This window comes from Diorhabda sublineata, chromosome 1, assembly GCF_026230105.1.
Source record: "Diorhabda sublineata isolate icDioSubl1.1 chromosome 1, icDioSubl1.1, whole genome shotgun sequence".
NCBI classification, from domain to species: domain Eukaryota; kingdom Metazoa; phylum Arthropoda; class Insecta; order Coleoptera; family Chrysomelidae; genus Diorhabda; species Diorhabda sublineata.
This window is the reverse complement of record NC_079474.1, coordinates 8,876,468-8,898,380: the sequence shown is the minus strand read 5'-3', so window position 1 is coordinate 8,898,380 and position 21,913 is coordinate 8,876,468. Positions and strand designations below refer to the sequence as shown.

The following is a 21,913-nucleotide window of genomic DNA, read 5'->3' as shown; positions in this document are numbered from 1 at the left end:
TTCTTGCTGGATTATTTTGTCGTCTACGACCAGCTTGCATCTAATAGGTATTTTTGGTGTTGTCAAGCTTTTTGTTTTGGAGGCAGAAATCATCATATTTAGAGATTTTTTATTGCTATGCAATTAAAGCGATATAGCAGCCTTTGGAGGTCGTCTTCGATTTCTACAACCAGCACAGCATAGCCAGCCTAGCACAGGATTGTAATATTGCGGTCACCCATTTTGTATCCTTTCAACCTGCGTACTTGCTTTATTATTTCATCCATAATTATGTTGAAAAGGAGTGGACTCAGTGAGTTTGGAGAGCTCTCCGTCGATCTTGGCCTGGATTTTGTTCACGCTGTGTAGATTTTCTATGACTTTGATTAAGGTATAGGGTACTTGTCTGTCGTAGAGTAAATGTACAGCATCCTCTAACTGAACCCGATCAAATGCTTTTTGCAGATCTATGAAACACATGTAGGTTGGTTTGTTGTATTCGATCGACTTCTCTATAATCTGATCTTCCCGTTCTAAATCCTTGTTCGCCCGACAGGGATATAATACTATTTATTTTGTTTGCTATTATTATTTTTGTTGTTAGTTTTAATGTTGTACTCAGTAGGTTTATGCCTCTGTAATTCTCTGGCATTTTTTGTCTCCCTTTTTAAATATAATACATAATGATGATGTATATACAGAATGTTCCTAAGTAATGTGAAATATTGTAGTGAACGCTTGATCACCCCATTTTAAGAAGAAGTTCTTATTAATATGTGTTATAAGTCTTGTCGTTAATGAGATATAGGGTGTTGAAATGATCCTAATAAATGAGCTCTGACTGTAAGTGAAGTTTCCTGCTTTTATCGGCATGGGAAGCACTGTAAATTCACTATACCGACGCTATTTAAGTTTTTGGTCGCCATTCATTGAGAATCGTGGCACCCCATGTCAGTGTGATGTGCTTGGGACCTTCTCCGCAGAAGGTTATCAAGCTCATTTTGGGGATTATAAGAAGCTACTATGCAGTTTTCTGGAAACCATGGATCAAACATCACCGAGAGACTGGTGATCCTTTTTTTGTATGCTTCTCATACCGCATTTTGACTCATTTCAACGATTTGTATTTATTTGGAAGTAACTTATATGTGCAGAACTATTCAAATTTGGCTAACAAGAATTCTAGTAGTACTTTGAGCAGGATTTTTAAATCCATGATTGTGAAGATATCTAAAATCGCTAATTCACCTAACCTCGTTATTAAAACTGGGAGATCTTGACAATTGTATCATCAAAGGATGTAATGTTGTTCGTAATAATCCTGGTATTCGGTAATCTATTAGACATCGAGCGGATGCTTGCATTTTGGCTGAAGGTGCAAATTTTTAACATATTCTCCTTCATGTTTAACACAGGTTTTTGTTTTTAATGAAATAATGAAGCAATTCAACTCCTTGTATATCATTAACTACAAGACTGATCACACAGGCTTATCAGATCTTTTCGTCTTAAATTGAAGTGAGAAGGCCCCCTCTGCAATATTTTAGATTACTTAGTTAACACCCTATATATTTTAGTCACTTATTTTTATTAGTATTAAACGTGAATATTGGTACCCTCTGTGAAATCAGAATCTTCCACCACAAAATTCGAGTTTACCATTTCTATATTTGCGTTTAATTAATGAATTGCCACTAGATCTTTCAATTGAAATCAACTACTAATAAAATTTTCATGGTTGCTATATTATAATGAGATATATTTCTAGATAATCAAGTGGTGAGGTATCCTTATCCGTTGATGAAAGAAAAATGATGATTTATTGTTAAAATGATAAAATCGATACTTCTCTGGTATAATTTAAACGATCATATACAGATAAGAGGAATAGCATTCTTTCCACATAATGTATCACTAAGACGTTGTTTGACGATTAATTGTTTCATTATGGAAATTTTGTTTCAAATGAATTTAAAATTATGATAGATGATGGTATCAGGTGATGTATCATGTAAATAGATTACTAGTTTTTCAAAAACATTGAGGTTGGTTATTCCACAAAATCTATATTTATCAGAGAAATAACAAACAAATCATCAGGGAAACCGCGAGGGATGTCGAGGGAAATTATATAATAAGTAACTTTGTATTCACTTTTCTCTGGAGATGTTCCAGAAGTTGAATTACGACTTTCATTCATACTCAAAAAATTGTCCAGTTTTTGAATATTTTTACAAAGCTTTCAGCTTGCTAAGTTCCATTAAGAGGAGGATTTCGAAATTATGGACGGAATTCAAATTTTACTCTCGAAGAGCTATTCACAAACCACAACAACATTACTAACAGAATCAGAATACTGGTGATAATGATCAAAATCAAACCTAGTATAACTATGATAAAACAGGAAATGAAAATTTCATACAAAAGAGCTCACGACAAGAAAGACCTTAGTAGAAATTAACATTTCTGCAAAAAACGCCTCACACCTTACATCGAAATTAATAGTCCTGAATTAAAATTACTTATAAATACCGGTAGCTCACGTTCAATTTATTGAACCTGTTAATATGGAAAAAAACTTTTCCAAATTGCGTTAATCGAATCAATGCACACATCAAGACAGCTTTGGGTAGTCTAGATATTATATATCAATAAACACTTCCTGAAAATTCAGAATCCAAACTATTTCATCTCCTTTTACTTATTTGATTTCCACTAGTACTTCGATGGTATCATAAGACTAAATGATTAGATAAATGTGAACTTTAATATCGAACGAATAAATAACAAATTAATAGGAAAAAATACTGAGATATCTCTCAGGTATAGACGATAAAAACCCAAATAAATTATTCTCAGTACAACCACAACAAAATTTTTAATGAAGGATTATTGACAAATGTAAGTAAAATAGCACTATTGTATATACCTCAAACTTTGACTACGCTAAAAGAAATACAGTTTTTATTATCTTCCGTGTTTCCGCGGAGTCAGCACATTTATTATATACCGTCAGCTGTTACTTCATATGTGATTCGAGCGTTATAATAACAATTTATGGTTTTCAGAGACTGAATGTAATATGGCCCATGTTTATTCTCTATCAATAAGGAAATAAGTTTCTATTATCGAAATTTTGTGTCATTTCTCCCCAATTACGATTATTATAACTTTTCCTGAGGTTGAATTAATTAATCAAACACTCTGACTAAGGACGCTTCGAAATATGCCTTTCCAATACAAAAATAACTTGTGGTATTGAGAATCGTTGATAATGTGAAATATTTCCAATGAGCATGAACAGGGCTAGAAAATAATTGCTTACCTTCTAATTTATCAGATAATTATTCTTCTTCCACGTTCTTCAAATATCCCAAATAAATTATGGTAGAAATATAGATCAGTACAAATTGAAGTTTATTATTTGACTATAATAAACTATGGCTATAATGGCCACAATATAGCGCCTTTGATATACATGTAGCAGGTTTTATCAATGTTCCAATGCAGCAGTCGACGCGCCCCATCATTCAAGTTTTTGCCAAGCTATAAGTAGTCAAATGAGAAAATTTAACGACGGTAGCTGATTCCCTTGTCTTTACCAATTATAGACATCTCAGACCTCTTTTTGGTTCATGATAGAAATCTATACGTGATATGACTTGTGGCTCTTGTATAAAAATATTGTTATTGACCACTAGTTTGCATGGTATGGGATACTTGGTGGAACTTTTACTTTCTGTTTTTTGCGGGAATATTCACGTGAAAAATTCGATGAAACTCATTTTGCCGTTATTGGATCATAACTGAAATGCCTACAAATGTATATATCAAACATTGGTGTTCCGAAACCACAAAGGAGTCTCTTGACCTTATTCCTCCTGATATTGTATATACTTCAAAATTCTTTCATTCAAATCATTGGTTCTTAAACCTCTTTGTTTCATAGAACACTCAAAATTTGGCTGGATCCGTTATATCCCCTGGATCTATCTATGAAAACTTGCATTGTGGAGTATCAAGATGAATCAACACTTTCCGAATAAAAAGGATTAGAATTGATTCCTTGATAGGATTAATTATTTTATAATAAATTCCACTGAACAAAATATCAAGTGAATTTTAATTGATTGTTCTGTGAGTGGATATCAAAAAAGCAAAATTAGCCAATAGACTCCATCCAACTTAATTTTTTGTGAATCAGTGACTGACCGCACAAAAACCAGTCAATTCTTGTGAGTGGAAAAAAATAAAGTATATTTTCTTGTATTTAGGTATTAATTCTAATATATAAATTATCACACTATCAATTATTATTGTTATAACAGTCGTAATATGATCAAAATTGAACATTTATTACGTTATGTAACATCTACAATGCTAAGTATGAAAAATATATAAAATCTTTCTTCGATTCTTATTATAATGTATATGGCTTCAGCTAGACATTCTCTCTCCACTTATCTTAAATTTATTCCTCTAGTTTTTCTATCAAAAGGTGTCAAAATTGCTACGGTTGTATTGAGAAAATTTTGCCCTCATGATTTCCTGAAAAAGTATTTTGCTATTTCGAAAATAATTGTGCTTCCTTGTCACTCTTCTGGTTTCCAGAATCTTGTTTTACTTGTATAGTATACCTCACGATACCAACTACGTCGGAGTCACTTATCACTATCGCTAAACTAACATAATTTATTCAAATTCTTCGATTACTTTTTATTTCGGTCTGTTCTATTCTACAATTATATACTGAAAACTTCTGGAAAATATAAAAACAAAACAAATAAATGAATAGACCTTTCTAGAAATGATTCTAAAGAAACACTGTGAATAAACCGCCTCCTATAATGAAAACTTATATAAAAAGCAAAAGTACGCCGAATTTTAAAATTCCTGGTATTTCAATCAAGCATCAAAGGTTGCCGCCTTCGTGCAATTGATCTATTTGCCAAAAAATGGGAAAGTAGTGTGAGGTTTGTATATCATCTATCGACGTATACTGTGTTACTTGTTATTCAAACAACATTTATAAGAGTTGACACTATATTACCCGATTAACCAAGATTTGCAATATCATGATTTTCGATTTTTATAGTACTTTCTTTTACTTGTGTAAATAAAAAAGTCTAAGATATAACCCGTTTTACAGACACACATAACTGAGAATTTTAAACCAAAACGGTGACATCTTGATGGTATATAATGTATAAAGAACAGGTGTCCTTTGAATAACAGAAGACTTTCATCAATCTTAGAGTGTTTCTGAATATATATTTCAAATGGTCGACAATAATTCTAATTTTGCATGAAGAATTTACAAAAATTGGCATTGAAGTATTGTGAGTAAAATCTGTTAGCAGCGTATCTGTCTTTTGATATTATTAATATCAATACTGAGGTGAATCTAAGCCACTCTCTAAGCCAATCAATCATACATTATTTTTTCACCTGCGACATCAGAAAATTCGTAGCAAGAAACAATACACTTATTTAAGAACCGTATCCTTTCAGTACTTGAGACGAGCTTGAAGTTTAGTTGAATTTCGAGAATTAAAAAATTGTAAATATGAATTTTGAAGCACTCTAATTCCGTTTAAAAAGGCGTTACCCTTCGTAGGGCCAGAATGCATTGAAATCATGAATTTTGATGGTAAGGATTACGTATCCTTCCATTTATTCTCATTAGTCCTACATCACATGTTTTATCAGATTCAGAAGTTAGCTCATCAACATCACATTTCCCGTTGATATATCGTAAGACATTTCTCGCCGCTATCATGCATTTGCATTTTCGACAACTTTTTTCGCATTAGACTCCTTTTTTCACTAATGTTCGATCAACGCCGTGAAAATTCATATAGTTGATTGATTATACTCGTATTTTGTATGAAAAACTTACAATAAATTATAGTAAATTTGAATATTCACTTATAACCAGAAAATAAAAGAGCGTACCTGGAATATATGATAAACTAAACACCACCCTCTTATTAGAGCTATAAGAGGATTCACAAGGAGACGCATAGACCTGTCAGAATGACTTAAAATAACCACTAGGAACGCTTTTCAAAAGATCTAGAGCATGACTTCTACAGATTACAGAAGGAAATGTGGACATTTATAAGAAAACAGAGGCAAGAAATGAAAGAGATAATAAAAGTAAAACATATAGGAATGAAAACCTGGATAGACTACCTGAAAAGATTGTACTCACAAAACCAAATCACAACAGAAGAACCGGAAACACCAGAAATTACAACTGACCAAGAGACCAGAATAAGTACAGGAAGTGGTGGAAGCTCAGAGAAAACTAAAAAACCGAAATGCTACATGCAGTGATGGAATAGCAAATGAACTTTCAAAAAATTGTGGGAAAGCAATGACTGAGCAGTTGACACTGTTCATTAACAAAATATTAAAACACAAAAAAGTACCTGAAGATTGGAAAACAAGTATACTAATTCAACTGTTTAAAAAAGGTGAAAGAAAAGAACCGGAAAACTATAGAGGAACCAATCTTATAAGCACCACCCTAAAAATGACAACCAAAATTTTAATCCAATTAATAAATCAAAGAATATCTTTTGAGGACGAACAACAAGGTTTTAGAAGTGGGAGATCATGTACAGACGCAGTATTTGTAACTAGAGAAATCACAGAATATAATCGAGCGGCGTTCATTTGCTTAATTGACTTGTCAAAAGCGTTTGATAGAGCTAGATTAAAAGACGTGGTTCACCTTTTATACAATAGATAAACACCGTTAGACATCAAAACAATCGAAGATATATATGAGGACAACAATATACAGGCTAGAATAGCCGGACAAGTTACAGAGGAAATAAACATAGGCACGGGTATAAGACAGGGAGATTCCTTAAGCCCTCCTTTCAATCCCTTAATGGATGAAATGATGAAGGCAGTGAAAAGGGGGAAAGGCTATAAGATGAAAAAGAATGCTATCCTCATAGCAGAAAATGAAGACGACCTACAAAGATTGGTTCACATGTTTAACATAGCAGCAAACATGGTAATTTCATCCCAAAAAACAAAAACACTGGTCATTAGCAAAGAACCGATTAGATGTAAGGTAGAAATTGACGGTACCAGCATTGAACAGATTATGGAATCTAACTACTAAGTCATCACACTATCAAGCTATGGTGATTTTAGAATCAGAAGTAAAAAAACAAATACAGAAAGCCAATAGAGCAGCAGGATGCCTCAATAAAACAATATGGAGAAACAAACATATTAGAACGGAACTAGAAATTTAGAATTTACCAAGTTGTTATAAGATCAATAAGGATATACACAGCAGAAACGCGACCGGACACGTCCAAAGCACAAAGAATGCTAGAAACAGCTGAAATGAGAGAACAAGTAGCGACTTCATTAGAATATGTGATGTGGAGAAGATTAACGAGTGGTTATTGAATAGAAAAAAAGAATGGAACAACCACATAAGTAGAATGACAGATGATAGGGTAGTAAAGATCGCAAGAGACAAATCGCCGGCCGGGAGAAGTGTCGGTCGACTCCGGAAAAGAAGAATAAAGCAGGCAGAATTTCCTATAGAAAAGATAAAAGAAGAAGAAAGAAGAAGAAGAAGAACCAGTATTGCAATACGTAACCCAAAAAATACTAGAGGCAATTATTTGTAAACGTCTGACTGAGTCAATTTTGGTTGAAAGACGCTCACAGATGTTTAACCTTTCTTAATATTCAGCAAATATAGTGGTGTTGAGCACTAAATAAATACAAGACGCGAAAATACACGTTCAGAGACTAAGAGGAAAATATTTTTTTAATGAACATATACGTCCAGAGTAGTCAAAGTGTTAAAAGATAGTAAAGCAATATGTATGTATAACATTTTGGCGAAATAAGATTTCTGTACATACCCGTATTCATCTTTGATTCAAATGAAATTTACTCTTGACAATGACATATAATTTTTTACCATTTTCTTGCTTGAATATAATTTCATCTAATTTTATCCTCAGTTATCTCATGGTTATTGAAATGAGAATCTATCCATCCAAAGCACAACTTTTCAGTTTTATGAAAATCAGAATGCACACCGAGTTAACTTTTTATCACATTCGTTCAGGCATATATGTCCCTTGCCAACAATTTCTAGGAAAATATTAGAGATGCAGCATAGTGGAAATGTAAGTTTGGCAGAGATAGATATTTAGTTTCTTTCACATTGAGTGTCTGTGAGTGAATTTTGAGATTTAAAACCGCATCATTCGTTTTAAGAAATATTGTTCTCCATTTCTTCAGGAACAGTTATTCAATTCTAAGAAAGTAATTTTCCGAATGCATCAAATTTACTACTCACATTAATGAAATTTATCAATTTAGTGTCTGAAATATATAATATAACTGCAACCATTGTTTTTAAGTAATATGTCTAATTGTTTCACAGTATTCTATTACAACTACTACAACGCTACGACATTTACGTCTCATATATATTCCTCAGATATTTAGTTTCCGTTTCTCAGATTAGGTCTCTTCTTTTTCAAAATTTTTTTTAATAATGTTTGAAACACAGATAAAATTTGAGGTTTCCACTTTCTTTAAGTCTTTATCAAAATATGATATTGACACTGACAATTTGCGTATTTATATTGATAAATTGACCTTCATGATGAATATCAAAATAAGAATAAAATCAACTCAGAACTTTGTTGACAATAAAAAAAATTAATCTTTCTCTAGTCCTTGCATATCAAATATGTATCACTAATCAATTGAATTATATGTAGTTTTATTAATTACAATTTGAAATTTACAAAATAGAGCTGTAAATTCTACTTCAATTATTTAGGTCTTTTCTATCATTTATATCTTTTTTGTTCTAATGAATGTGAACCATGTCTAAAAATCATCTTTTTCATGTATTAGATTCTATTTCAAGAATTTTTGAATCTTTATAGTTGAATTTATGTTTTTTTTATAATTCATGGTTCGTTGTTGCAGTTCACAATTAGTACAAGGCACTTGATATATAATATTACTTCTTTTGTTTTGCGGTATTCTTGCTTTTAATTTAGTGAAATATTTGGATAATTTATTATGTCCTTTATGACTTATACTAATATCATATTTATTGCAGTAATTCGATAATTGTTGGGAAAGTCCTTGTACATATGGTAATAAAAAATGTTTTATGTTTTGATGTTTCGTTTCTATTTTGTTTTTTAATTGATTGTATTATCTGTTTATCGTTTTTTCGAGTAATTATTTTCTTTAAATGCAGTTTTTGCTTTTTGAATAGCTAAGCATCTGAATTCTGGATCTGATAGTTGGATAAATCTAGCAGCCAAACTTATTATCATTGATCGTTTTTGTGACATAGGATGCCACCTTGATTGTGAATTGAAGTTTTTTATGATAAGAATTGAATTTTCATTCATGTTTTAATTTGATTCATTGGTACAACAGTAATGCAATCATCTACATATCGGAAAAAGAATGGAATATTTATATTAAGTTTGCTTAGGACAGTTTCCTTATGATCTACCATTACCAATTGCGCTATAACACTTGAAATCGAAGCCCCCTTAGTACAACCATCAGTTTGTTTGTATATTATCTATAATACAACAACGTACTTTAAATATGAAAATGGAATATACGATATCATGTATCAAGTACCTTGTACTAATTGTGACACTGTTCACATAGGGCAAACATCTCAGTATTTAGAAAATAGACTAAAAGGTCCTCAATACAATGAAAAAATAGAACTATATTTACGAACCATAAAATATCAAAAAAACATGAATTCAATTATAAAGATTAAAAAATTTTTGAAACGGAATCTAATACACAAAAAAAGTATTTGTAGAAACATTCATAAAAACAAATGCTGTTTTAGAACAAAGTTCTAGTTTGATTTTATTCTTATTTTGATATTCATGCTGAAGGTAATCTATTGATCAATATAAATACGCAAATTGTCAGTGTCAATATTATATTTTGATTAGGACTCAAAGAAAAGTAAAAAGGTCAATTTTATCTATTTACAAAGATATATATATATATATATATATATTTTTTTTTTTTTCAATTTATTTCTTAAACCTTTGGTATGTTTCTAAATATGTTTGTTTTTAGTCTGTGTTTTCAATATTTTTTAAAAAACGTTCTACGTTTCTTCAAGTATTTTAATGAAGACTTTCTCTTAAAAATTATTAAAAACACTAATTTTGAAACTATATAACTATATATCTACTTTCAAAATTTCATCCTCAGTCTTGCGACTTATTTTATTTGAATTACTTGATTGGTCTCTGTCCAGACAGTTTTAAGCTGAAATCGATCGGCTACAAAGTATAAAACAAATTGTGCGATTATAAAATAGAATGAATTCAAAAGAAAGTCATAATCTACTCAAGTTAATTACAACAATGTGATACGTCAATACTATTTACATTACAATAGATTCAAAATAGTATTTACAAGTAATAAGACGGAATTTCATTCCTCCTGAATTGGATCGTTCCACTGTTCTGTGATAAAAGTAAACAATGCTTATGAATACAAGAGAGAAAATGGAAATATTCAAGTTTTATTATTACTTACTGTATATTATAAGTCAAAATCAGATTTATTAATAAAAAGTTACTGAAAAATAAAAACCGAAAATCTGGAATATCCGCCCCTGACATCAATAGTATAATAATCAATTACAATGTGGTGTTTAAATCAGAACTGATTTATGTAAAAGAATTATTGTAGCAGTTAGTGGTATATTGATGGAAATAAGACATATATGTTCAATTTTTCACAATATAACTATAGATTAAGATTTATTTTACCATTTTTTCTGATTTTTGGTACCAACATTTTACTATTTTAGCTAGCTTTCTTTGTTTCAGTTTCAAATCACATCTTTTTTATATTTTTGGTGAAAATAGACACATATCAATGGTTATGCATAGCATCCATACCATTTTTTCATGAAATAGTCTTGTCTCTCTAGCTTCAAATTAAAGTTTTACGTCATCATGTACGATTTTTAGTCCAAAAAAATGTTTTTCTTCAATTTGAGTCCTGAGTTTCACAGTCACCCCGCAATACTATTATCACAGGATGTCTTCGTGACTCCAATGTAGCGTCTCAATTAACTTGTCTTTTCATGTTTGCGACGTGAGAAGACAGCAACGACACGGTTCCCCATAATTATTAGGGTGCGTATTAAGGCGATATATGCAGTCGAACGAGAAAGAATAAGCACAACAACAAAAGATATTGGAAAGAAATTTTGTCGAAAAAGAATGATGTTTATAATTCGGACGAGTATGTATCGTCAACGTTATTAGATGGCGGTAATAGTGATAGTGATAGTGTTTTAGAATCAATAAAATCGTAAAATAAAATGTGCAACTTTAAATACTATAAACAGTGAAAAATACTCAGAACAAGCTGTACTCTACACCAGTTCGAACAAGAAGATTCTAATTTCGGGATCCTTTGGATGAAGTGATAGATTTCGTCTTTGAAAAAAAGAAGACACGTTACTGGCTGAAGCAATGAATGTAACTGTTGTCAGTGGCCGGGTGAACAGTAATCCTTAATACAAAGCATATAACAAATAACAATTGGTGATTGTTTTGTGTATGCTACAAAGATAAAAATCACTTTAGAAGGCCTAATGGAATGGGGTGCAACACTTTGGGAATATTGATGACAAATTTTCTTGACACTACTACACAACCTAATTACAAACATTCAGTTCAATATACATTTTCTCAGGAGATCATGACCTTTAATCTCTTTCATTTAAACGTGAACCTAATGTAAATAGGTCCTATATATCATGGCATATTATTTCTAGATTTTGGAAAGAAACATACTTTAAATATCGAAACATTGAAAAGGTCAATTTAAGTTCATTTCGGGAATCAAATAAGTTTATTTTCAAGTAGAAAGACTTTCTTATTCAATGCACATATTATGTCATATATACCGAAAACCAAAGATGATAGCCAAATATCTACAAAGAAACTGTTTATTATTTTGGAAAACATATTGTAATTGTGAATAATGAATAAATAATATGAATTATAGTTCATACTCAAAATTGATGCGGAATATTTGTAATTTCTAACAAAAAATTATCAGTCAGATTTCTTTTTGATAATTTAGCTGCTTTGAATATCTGTAGTTGATTATTCAATCATTATCCTATATTTATTATAGAATATTTTCTATTCAAATAACAAATGTACAAAAGTCCTTAATTAGATTATGTCGAACTACTCACTATCAAACATATTATTCAAACAATACCTGGCAAAATTAGTACGTATTTTGTTTTTCTCTCAATCTCAAATTTGGAATTTGTGGTGATGAATAAAATACGTGCAACGAACAAAAGTGTTGTTTAATTATCGATTTTGGTGCGGTAAGGAAAAAACTACAGTCTTTCATCAGTATGTATAAGTATGTTCGAAATTTCCAATAAAAGTAGATAAATGATGGATGGGAAAACTGGAACAAGTAACAAGTTAAAACTGCATTTCTAGAGCTAGTAATGAAGATAAAAAAGTAATAAGAAACACAGAATAGGGAAAATGAGAGAAAGGAATAAACGATAGAAAAATTCAGGCAATTAATGAGAGGGTTGGATATCAATATAGAAGAGAACACCAATGATATTATGTGAATTGGAAAGGAAAAATATAAGTGAAAGTATTAGAATGCAACCAAAGAAGGAGATACTTGAAGTTGAAAAATGAAGTGGCACAAATACATGAATCAACGAAATTTGCTCGGAAGAAATAGTCGAAGAATGGAAACTACAATACTCACATTTGAAGATCGCTAGAAGTGTTGATCATAAAACATACATAAAATATAATAAATTGATTATAAATAGCGAGGTATAACAGACTAAGTAACACAATGAGGCAGACAACAAAAGAGAAATAGACAAGAAAATTTTCCGAAAGCAAGCATATTAAATGTACAATTAAGAAAATGACGCAAACAAAGAAAAACTAATGAGTCAAATGAATGAAGTTAGATAATATCAAAATGGCTGTAAACACGGATACGACAAAGACAATGGAACAAATTATAAAAAACAGCTACCAAAAAGGATTATGAGGTGAAGAGATAATAATAAAAATACAAATGAAGCGTGAATGGGAAATGAACTGATACAAGAATTTGCGATTCTTCGTACTCTCCATCTTTCCAGTATTTGATGGTAGTAACAGATAGATGCAATATTCACAATGAGTGACTCGATCTTTCATCAAAAGTATTGCTCAATTTGCACATTTTGTATTCTTTTCAAATCACATGACTAACCACTATTTCCCAGTTTTCAGGCTTTACATTATATTGAGCCTCCAAATAAACTATTTACATTACTCTTTTCAAAAGAACTATGTCTTCTTGAAACTTCTCCCTCCATCTGCATACCAGTTCAAACGAGTTTGGTTCGCAATTATATAGTAGGAATCTAGCAATTTCACGATATTATGTAATTACATTCATTCCACATTTCTTCAATATCTCGTAACATAGTTTTTCTTCTTACGGAATAATTTTCTTGATTTGGCCAAATCTTAAAATCTTGTTCAACCACTTGGTTGAGAGGAATAGCCTGAAAGTCTCAAATGATAAGTTTTATTTGTATTATTTATCATTATTATACAGTTCTGAGGTGGAAGATCTATCATATGTTCGAACCCTTCTTCAAAACCATCAGCACTCATAATCTCATGTTTCGAAAGCAATTAATTCACTTTTAATCTAAATGTTTGTGCTGCACATGTATACTATCATCAATCTGCGGCTCTATCTTGCTGGTGGATCTAAACCTGTAGATAAATTATTTGTAAAATCTGTCTTTGAAAGCTTCATCTTGCCAAACTTCACCTGGTATTTTTCTCCCATTGATACATGTTTTATTTCAATAAAATATACTCCGGCTTCTCCGGTTTCTTCTTTCTACATCCACCATTCATTCTTTGTTGATTTATTTGCTCCCAATTCTCAAAATAACATAATGAAGAAAAAAGAGCATTTACACCAATTAATTAATGATTTCCTATATAAATTGCTTTGATGTAATCTACCATAAAATCATAGATTCAGATACAAAGAAATCAGAAAATTCATTGAAATATTGCTTTAAAATTAACAAACACAGAACGAAATATTGGTGAAAGGAACATGGTAAGCTTCTAATTCCAAACGGTAGATTTTTATCAGGAACTGGACGCCAGCAATTCAACGAATTCAAAGTTTAAAATCAAAAGTGAAATTATAAAAGTTTGTAATGCCTTATAACAATTATTATTATCTCATAACTCTGTATTGGATGAAAAAACAGAAGGAAAAGAAATTAAAAACAAATCTTATAGGCTAGATATAAGACAAGATTATCTGAATAAGACTGTAGTTATAAATATCAGAATAAAATAAAATAATACAAATACATGGAAATAATGATTGAAAATAACAGGGACACCTGAGAGAGATTCATCTAGAATTCCAAGCTTCGGAAGTACGATTGACCAATTAGGAGGTGCAAAACAGATTGTTTTCTATTTTTATATGAGTTTCATAATATATGAATTTATCCCGATTTATATTGCACTGTATGAATGTAATTTGATATAAACACATTCTCCCGCATCTTGTTATGCTAGTTTCATAACGGAGCGGAATATATTGTGCAATCTACTCATTTGAATGAACCATAATTCAAGGAAAATTATGTATTCTGTTTTATCTATGGCTTGTGCTACCCAGTTTTATCCAAATTGCTTAGAACATTGTTTGCGATACTTGGAGACGTGATTTTATATTCCTAATGATATATTTGAATTATTTAAATTCATACAGGGGGAGTCGTAAGGATCTTTACACACTTTTACACATGTAGAACCCCTCAAAGAGAATATCATGATGCTACTAACAAGTACTACTTCCTCTCCTTCATAAATTTACAGGGTGATTTGTGGGATTGATCATGAACTTTAATTGACTATTGTGTTTACACAGCTCATTTGATTCTTTAAATGGTTTCATACCACAGTATACTACTATCAAACATTCAGTTGGTGATTGCTGAACTTAGAAATTCCAGGATTGGCTTTCGAAAAATCAATCTGAGTGTTGAATATTGCACACTGCGCGATAAGTGATAATGCTATATAAACAACCAATCAGAGGACATATACGACAGAGTTGCCGAAAAAATCGGATCTTACCAAACTAGAATGATAAACTGATAAACAAACTGTGAATTTCGAGTATTTTAACTGTGATCAGTACTTACATCATATACTTATTTGTGCGTCTAAATTCAACTACATCTTTACTCTTAGTTTATATTAACTCTAAGGGTAGAATCAATTGTTTTTACAATTTTGAATTTTTAGACATTTTTTTCGATATATTGAACTAAATTGATTAAAAGATTAAAATTCATGCATGTGTTGATGTGTGTTGATTGTAAATGATCAAAATTTTGTAGAAGATGATACATTATATCAATATCAACTGTACCAAATAAAAAGAAGGAGCATCTCTAAAAAGTTTCAAAATTAAGATTGGTGTTGACTGTTTGATGTTTCTCCATATTTCACATCCATTCTTATTATTGTCATTTTCCCCCCCCCCTTTTTTTCTACCATAATTCATATTTCTCTTTATGTATCTATGTTTTGTACAATTTGGTGAAGCTATTGTAATTTTTGTGAAAAATGCCATATCGACCACAGAATATGTCGACATAAGTTTTGTTTATGATTTCTGTATTGATGGTGGAGCTGCTGCTACAAATATTACAGGAGGTTTTTTGATAGTCGAACATATTTCCAACATTTGAGTCAGTTTTTGATTAATTGCAGAAAAATGACGCTATGCTTAGTGGAAGAACAGAACGACATCTAGATGAAGTTCAGGAAGATGACGTTATTGACGCTGTTACTGTGAACCTAACAATAAGCTAGTAAGACAAGTAAGTCGAGAACTTAATGTTACTCAATCAAAACTAAATCTAATAAAAAAGCATCTGTAGTCATATCATTAGATGGATTAACAATCATCATCGGACGCTGTACAGGATACTATTTACAAATGAACTTCAATTTACAAGAGACGTGATACAATAATGTGTGGGTAGAAGAAAATCTCCGTGCTATTCGACATTGTCGTTCCCAGTTCATGTTTTCAGTTAACGTGTGATTTAGTGTCTCCATTTTTTTGATAGATCTTCAAGAGGACAGGTCTATTTGGACTTTCTACAGAATGTTTTGCCGAATTTGATTTCTAACGCGAGGTATATTTTCAGCATGATGGGGCTTCAACCTCCTTTTTACTGAGACATTGGGACATCTTAATAATGTTTATGGCAACAGGATTATTAATAACCATCAACAATTGATTGATAAAACTATACTTTTCACCAGAGTATCCGAATCCCAGCAAGGCAATTGAGAATTTGGGAAAAAATGTGTAGTTGCCGCTGGGTTATTTTCATTTTATTGCAATGAGAGTATTTTTTTCAGTTCTTCATTAAGCGTCTTAACTACATAATTTTGGTTATTATTTTCAAATTGTTGCTCGTTATTCAGTTATACAGTTTGTAATTCTAGTTGAAATATGATATTTGTTTAAATTAATACCTTATTATGTGATAAGTCATTATCATTTATTTAAAATTTGATCTTTCATTAGAAACTTGATAAATATGCTATGTGTTTGAAAATCTCTTATTGCATTAAAAACTATTATATAATATTCAATTCGAGTTCCTAAATTAATTTTTCCAAATCCATTCCTGGAATTTATAAGTTTATCTTAATAATACTGTAACGAATTATGAAAAAATTTTAAAAAGCAAGCTGTGTAAACGCTATAGCGTACTAAAATTTATGGTCAATTTCACAAATCAAACTGTAAAGTAATGAAGAAGTTGATACTTTTTAGTAGCCACATGATATCCTCCCTAAGGGACTCTACATATGGTAGAAGTAAAGTTCCTCATGACTCACCATATATTTTCTTGCCGCCTAATCTAACTGTATAGAATTGAATTAAGTTTATGTATTCAATGCTCATCAACTACTATAAATTTTAGTTATAGGTGAGATATATTTTCGGTAGATCTAGAGTTCACAGTTTCTAATAATGTGCGAAGAGAAAGTTGATAAGATGAGGCTTCCAAAACTATGTCAACTTCCGGAAACTGGAAAATTAAAGGTTTATATAATGAATGGGTTCATTCTAAATTCACCCGATAAAGTTGAGGCGATGATATACGAAATTAAAGCGCATTATAATTAGAATGAGTAAAACCAATAATCACATTCTTGGCGATAGAAGTTGTTTGGTTGGGATTTCAATTGGAAATTCAAGGTATGAGCGATACAATTAGAAATTATTGGACCGGAAAGTGCTCATTTTATTAGAAACTAGACTTTTATTAGTCCCTTTTTCAAAAAAATTCAGAAATACATGAAACGATTCTGAATATATGGTGAGATCTTTTTATGCAAGGTAATAACTTTTATAGTGAAACAGAAGTTATCCAAAACAAAGTTTTGGAAAACAAATTTTTCTTTTAGATCTGAAAAAGTCTGAGAGTTTTGAGAATGAAGTCTTTTTCATCTTGTTTTTTCATATAATTGATCAATAACTGTGAAATTTAAATGAGCTTGTAAAAATTTTTCCACTGATATTAATCGTTGTTATTCAATTCTTTATTGTGCTGAAGCGACAGCATGAGAAGTTTTTGTAGAAATCTTAGTCTCGTTAACATCAATCAAATCAAATAACTGGTACATAATCGAGCCAACTGATGAACTTCCCGGTCGCAATTTGATATTGGTACGGGAAAGAAAAATAAAAGATTGGTTCCATAGGAATTCCTGTCTTCTACTCACACCATTTTGTCTCCTTATGGTTATGATCCTAAATGTTTCGGCAATTAGTAGCAGAGTAATTTATCAATTATTTTCTAAAAGAATATTTTCTATTATATTGTGCCAAACCAACATGAGATCTAGAATTAACAATAACATATTACCACGCAAAATGATAGAACTAACCGCAGATATACATGGAATAGTTATAGAAACTCAGAAAGCACATGGTATAGCGAAAATAAAGACATCTACTTTCTGCCCATCAGAGGAGAACTGAAAGACAGTCACTTGTTACGATTCCTCCAAAATACCAGTGTGCCAAAAATAATTAGGAAAAAACTGCCCAAAGTGTGTTCAAGATATGTTTTATTGGAAACATTGTTTTATAATATCCATCTCATCATTTTTTGTGGATAAAATACGTTTATTGTGGTCAAACTGGTTTTGATTAGTAAAATACAAACGTGGATCAAATTGACCCGTGGATAGTTCTAATGTACAACTCATGAGAGAATAGTAGTTAAGAGCTAGAAGTAAAAAAAATTCGTCACAATTAGATATTTTTGATATATCAAAAGTTACTTTGATATTTATTATAGAAATATAGTCGATAGCCAACATTAGAAATTAAGTCATTTTTCGAATGAATATAGTTTTTTGGTCATTTTCGTATATGAATACAATAGCAGGCTGTTCAGGTTTATGATGCAACAAGAAAATAGAGTCTACTACTGTAATGCGCAGGACATCGCAAAACTATGAGAAATAATACAAAATTCCATCGTTATAATTTTTACGAATAGGGTCGTTATAATTTTTATTACCATATAAAGACGAAATAAAAATATGTTCTGATTATTAAAAATTCATAACTTCAAGAACAGTTAATTTCATGAATAAAGTTTATGGAATGTCACATTTCAGTGAATGAATTTGGAATCTTACCTTTGATAAAATCAACAGCCATTTCCAATCCATACGTATCCTTGTCACAATCGTCCAGCACATGAGCACCCAGAGTTATATTAGGTATAACTGTAAACGCCTTCGAGTTAATTTGGTCTATAGTATAAAGCATAGTTTCCAGAGCTTGTATGCCCCCTTGAGGCATAATAGGACCACAAGTTATGCTATCACCCCTTTCATGAACCATCATTAGACCACCTATGATTAGATCCCCTTCGACGACTGCTTCGCGTTTTACCGGCCAAAGATATTCCTGTTTAGCGTCGATCGCACTTTTATTGGAGACTACACCATCCTTCGTTGTTGTAGTAGTCTCACTAGTCAACGTAGGAAGATAGATTGATTGGTTTTGTGTTAATTGAGGACTAATTGATGTTAGTATGTTGAAGGGTAACGAACTCGATGATAAAGTATTTCTGTGTTCGCGTACATCAATTTCATCTGGTTGCTGAAGCATATTAGCTGGAGCAGAAGTGGTTGTTTTCTTGTTTTGTAATGGTGGCAATGACGTGGCAGTAGATAAGTCTGAAATGAAAATATCAATTTATCAAATCAAAAGTGTTTATTACTATCAATTACTATTGTTTCTCAGATGTGTCCAAATAAATTGTGGGATGATTCTATCATTTTCAATAACAAATTTGAGACAATGAGGCAAAATTTTTCAATGAGTAGGTTTGTTCTAGCAGTATGCTCTGATCATATTTCGAACTTGGGTGCACTACGCATGACTTGACTAATTTATTACGAACACCTACCCAGCAATTAGAATCATTATTTTTCTTTTCATACAGTTACACATTCATGTGATGAAGGTGGATACACGATTTAAGATATGCGTTGACATGCGTGGATCTATATGTTCCAATATTTATTCCAAACATTTTTGCTCGTTTCGAACCAGTACTTAAGATGTTCAATTTGTTGCTGAAACATAAAACTTTTGGTTCATTACATGAACTTGATACTATTTATTCATACCGCTTATGGTCAAGCAGTCTGCTGGAACAAACCTAATATACACCTCAAAATTCAATGCAATGAGATACATGTTACATAAAGTATAGACCTCCATTTAAACAAAAAAAATTTGGATCAAATATGTAAGATTTGAAGTAACAAAAATCATGTTTTACAGAATATTTCGTTTCCTCTACTCACTGTAAGCAGTTAAGGAGAATTTTTTTGTGAAACCTGTGACATGAACTTCGAAAAAGAGACCGAAGAGTGTGGGGCTCTCAGTCATACGTATTTTAGCGAAGAAAATCTTGAGTTCCGATCTATTCAACTGTTTTAATAATAAAGTCAGTTCAATGGAAGAGATAGGTGTTACTGATCCTAGAAATACGAGTAAATTGTTTACAAAATTTTAGGTCCACCATGAAAGGGGGGAATTGAAGTGGTACTTTATATACAATAATGGAATTCTGCGACAAAATCTGCCCATTTCTTATTTCACAAGCTTTAGTCTATCCCGGTTCTGCTTAGCCGACTTTTATGGAATGATGTCACTTGAAAGCGCTGTTCTCCAGCAATAAAAAAATATGAGATTCCTAAGCAGCTTAGTTAGCAATATGAATGCTAGAGAGCATTATTTCATATATTTTGGATATTGTGCTTTCACTTGGCAGATTTAAATAGAAGCATAAAACTTTAAATAGGTCGTTCAAAATTAAACTAAATTAACAATAAAATATAGAAAGCCACAAAGAAATATATAAATGGCAAGAATTTTCCTTTCAACATCTATTAGATTAATTTACCCAAATGGAAATTAAAAATTCATAATATATGGAATTTTTTTACATTGGCCCTGTCTGCAGTGATCCAAACTGTTCTCATAATAATCTTATTATTGCCACCAGATAACGTTATATAAATCTGAAGCTGATATTATTAGCAATGAGAACAAATCATTAAATAAACCATGTAACAAATCTAACAATTAACAATTACGTAATTAGTGATACCCTATGTAAGATGTCGTCCATCATTTTCGATACATGAAATTACACGCTGACCATATCTTTTATCCGGCTAGGTATGAAAATCTGAGTGACCAAATAAATAAACTTCCAAGTCCTGTCCACCTCCGGGTATGTATAATTTTGAATCGTATTAATTCTTGTAAAAGTTTTAAATTCATAAGGTTCAAAATTCAATATTCAAATTGACATTGATAGAAATATTAATCAAGTGAAATATTGATTCTGGTTACTATAAGAATTTTTATTAATTTTTAATTGGTTAGATTATGAATGACGTTTAATTTTTATAAGTTGAATAAGGATAGTTGTAGTGAATGATATTCAATATTGATTGGTTAATTTATGGATAACATTAAATTTCAATAGGCTAGGTCGTTATGAATGTTGCTGAATATTTATTGGTTAGAATATAAATGACAATAAATTTTAAGGGTTAGGTTTTTATAAGGTGAAGTTGAAGATTATAGGTTAAGTGAGGTTAGTTGGTTGTTAATCGTGTTGAATTTTTATAGAATTTGTTTTTTCAAAATCTAAAAGATATGTATAAAATCAAGTTATAATCTGCCATCACACTTGTGGGAAGTTATCCGACTGAACAGTGACCTTTTCGACTGACCAATATAATTTTTGTCATGATTTAAACAAGGTGTTTCATTTACTATATTAGGCAATTCATTGATTCCTGTTTTATCTTTCACTTTAGTGAAAATAGATTGAATATTAAGGATTTGACTTTACGCTATTTTAATATTGCGTTGTTTAAAGATTCCAGAAAGTTTGGGAGTTACTGATTTTATATATATATATATATATATATATATATGAAATAATGTACCGAGCAGCCATCATGTTGTAAGAACAACGAGTGGTTAGGGGTATGTCTTCTAAAAGAAGTCTGATGCTGGTTCTCCTGCATGCAACGTTGATTCGTTTCGACTTAGTAATACATATTATTGCAATTACCATCATTAATACTATAAAATGTACCTTCATTTGATCACAAGATTCGTGAAAGTATTTGAGGATCGTCAAGTATCATATTTATTTATCATTTAGATAACACTATCTAAT

At 31.1% G+C, this 21,913-nt stretch overlaps 1 protein-coding gene across 1 annotated transcript in view; it reads right to left on the bottom strand.

The window, feature by feature from the left end:
- LOC130449501 (metabotropic glutamate receptor 2) overlaps positions 1 to 21,913 on the bottom strand; it is a 566,135-nt gene that overhangs the window by 417,965 nt on the left and 126,257 nt on the right. The window contains exon 3 of the mRNA XM_056787383.1: positions 18,834 to 19,379. Within this exon, the coding sequence (XP_056643361.1) occupies positions 18,834 to 19,379 (546 nt within the window). The remainder of the gene's footprint in view (positions 1 to 18,833; positions 19,380 to 21,913) is intronic.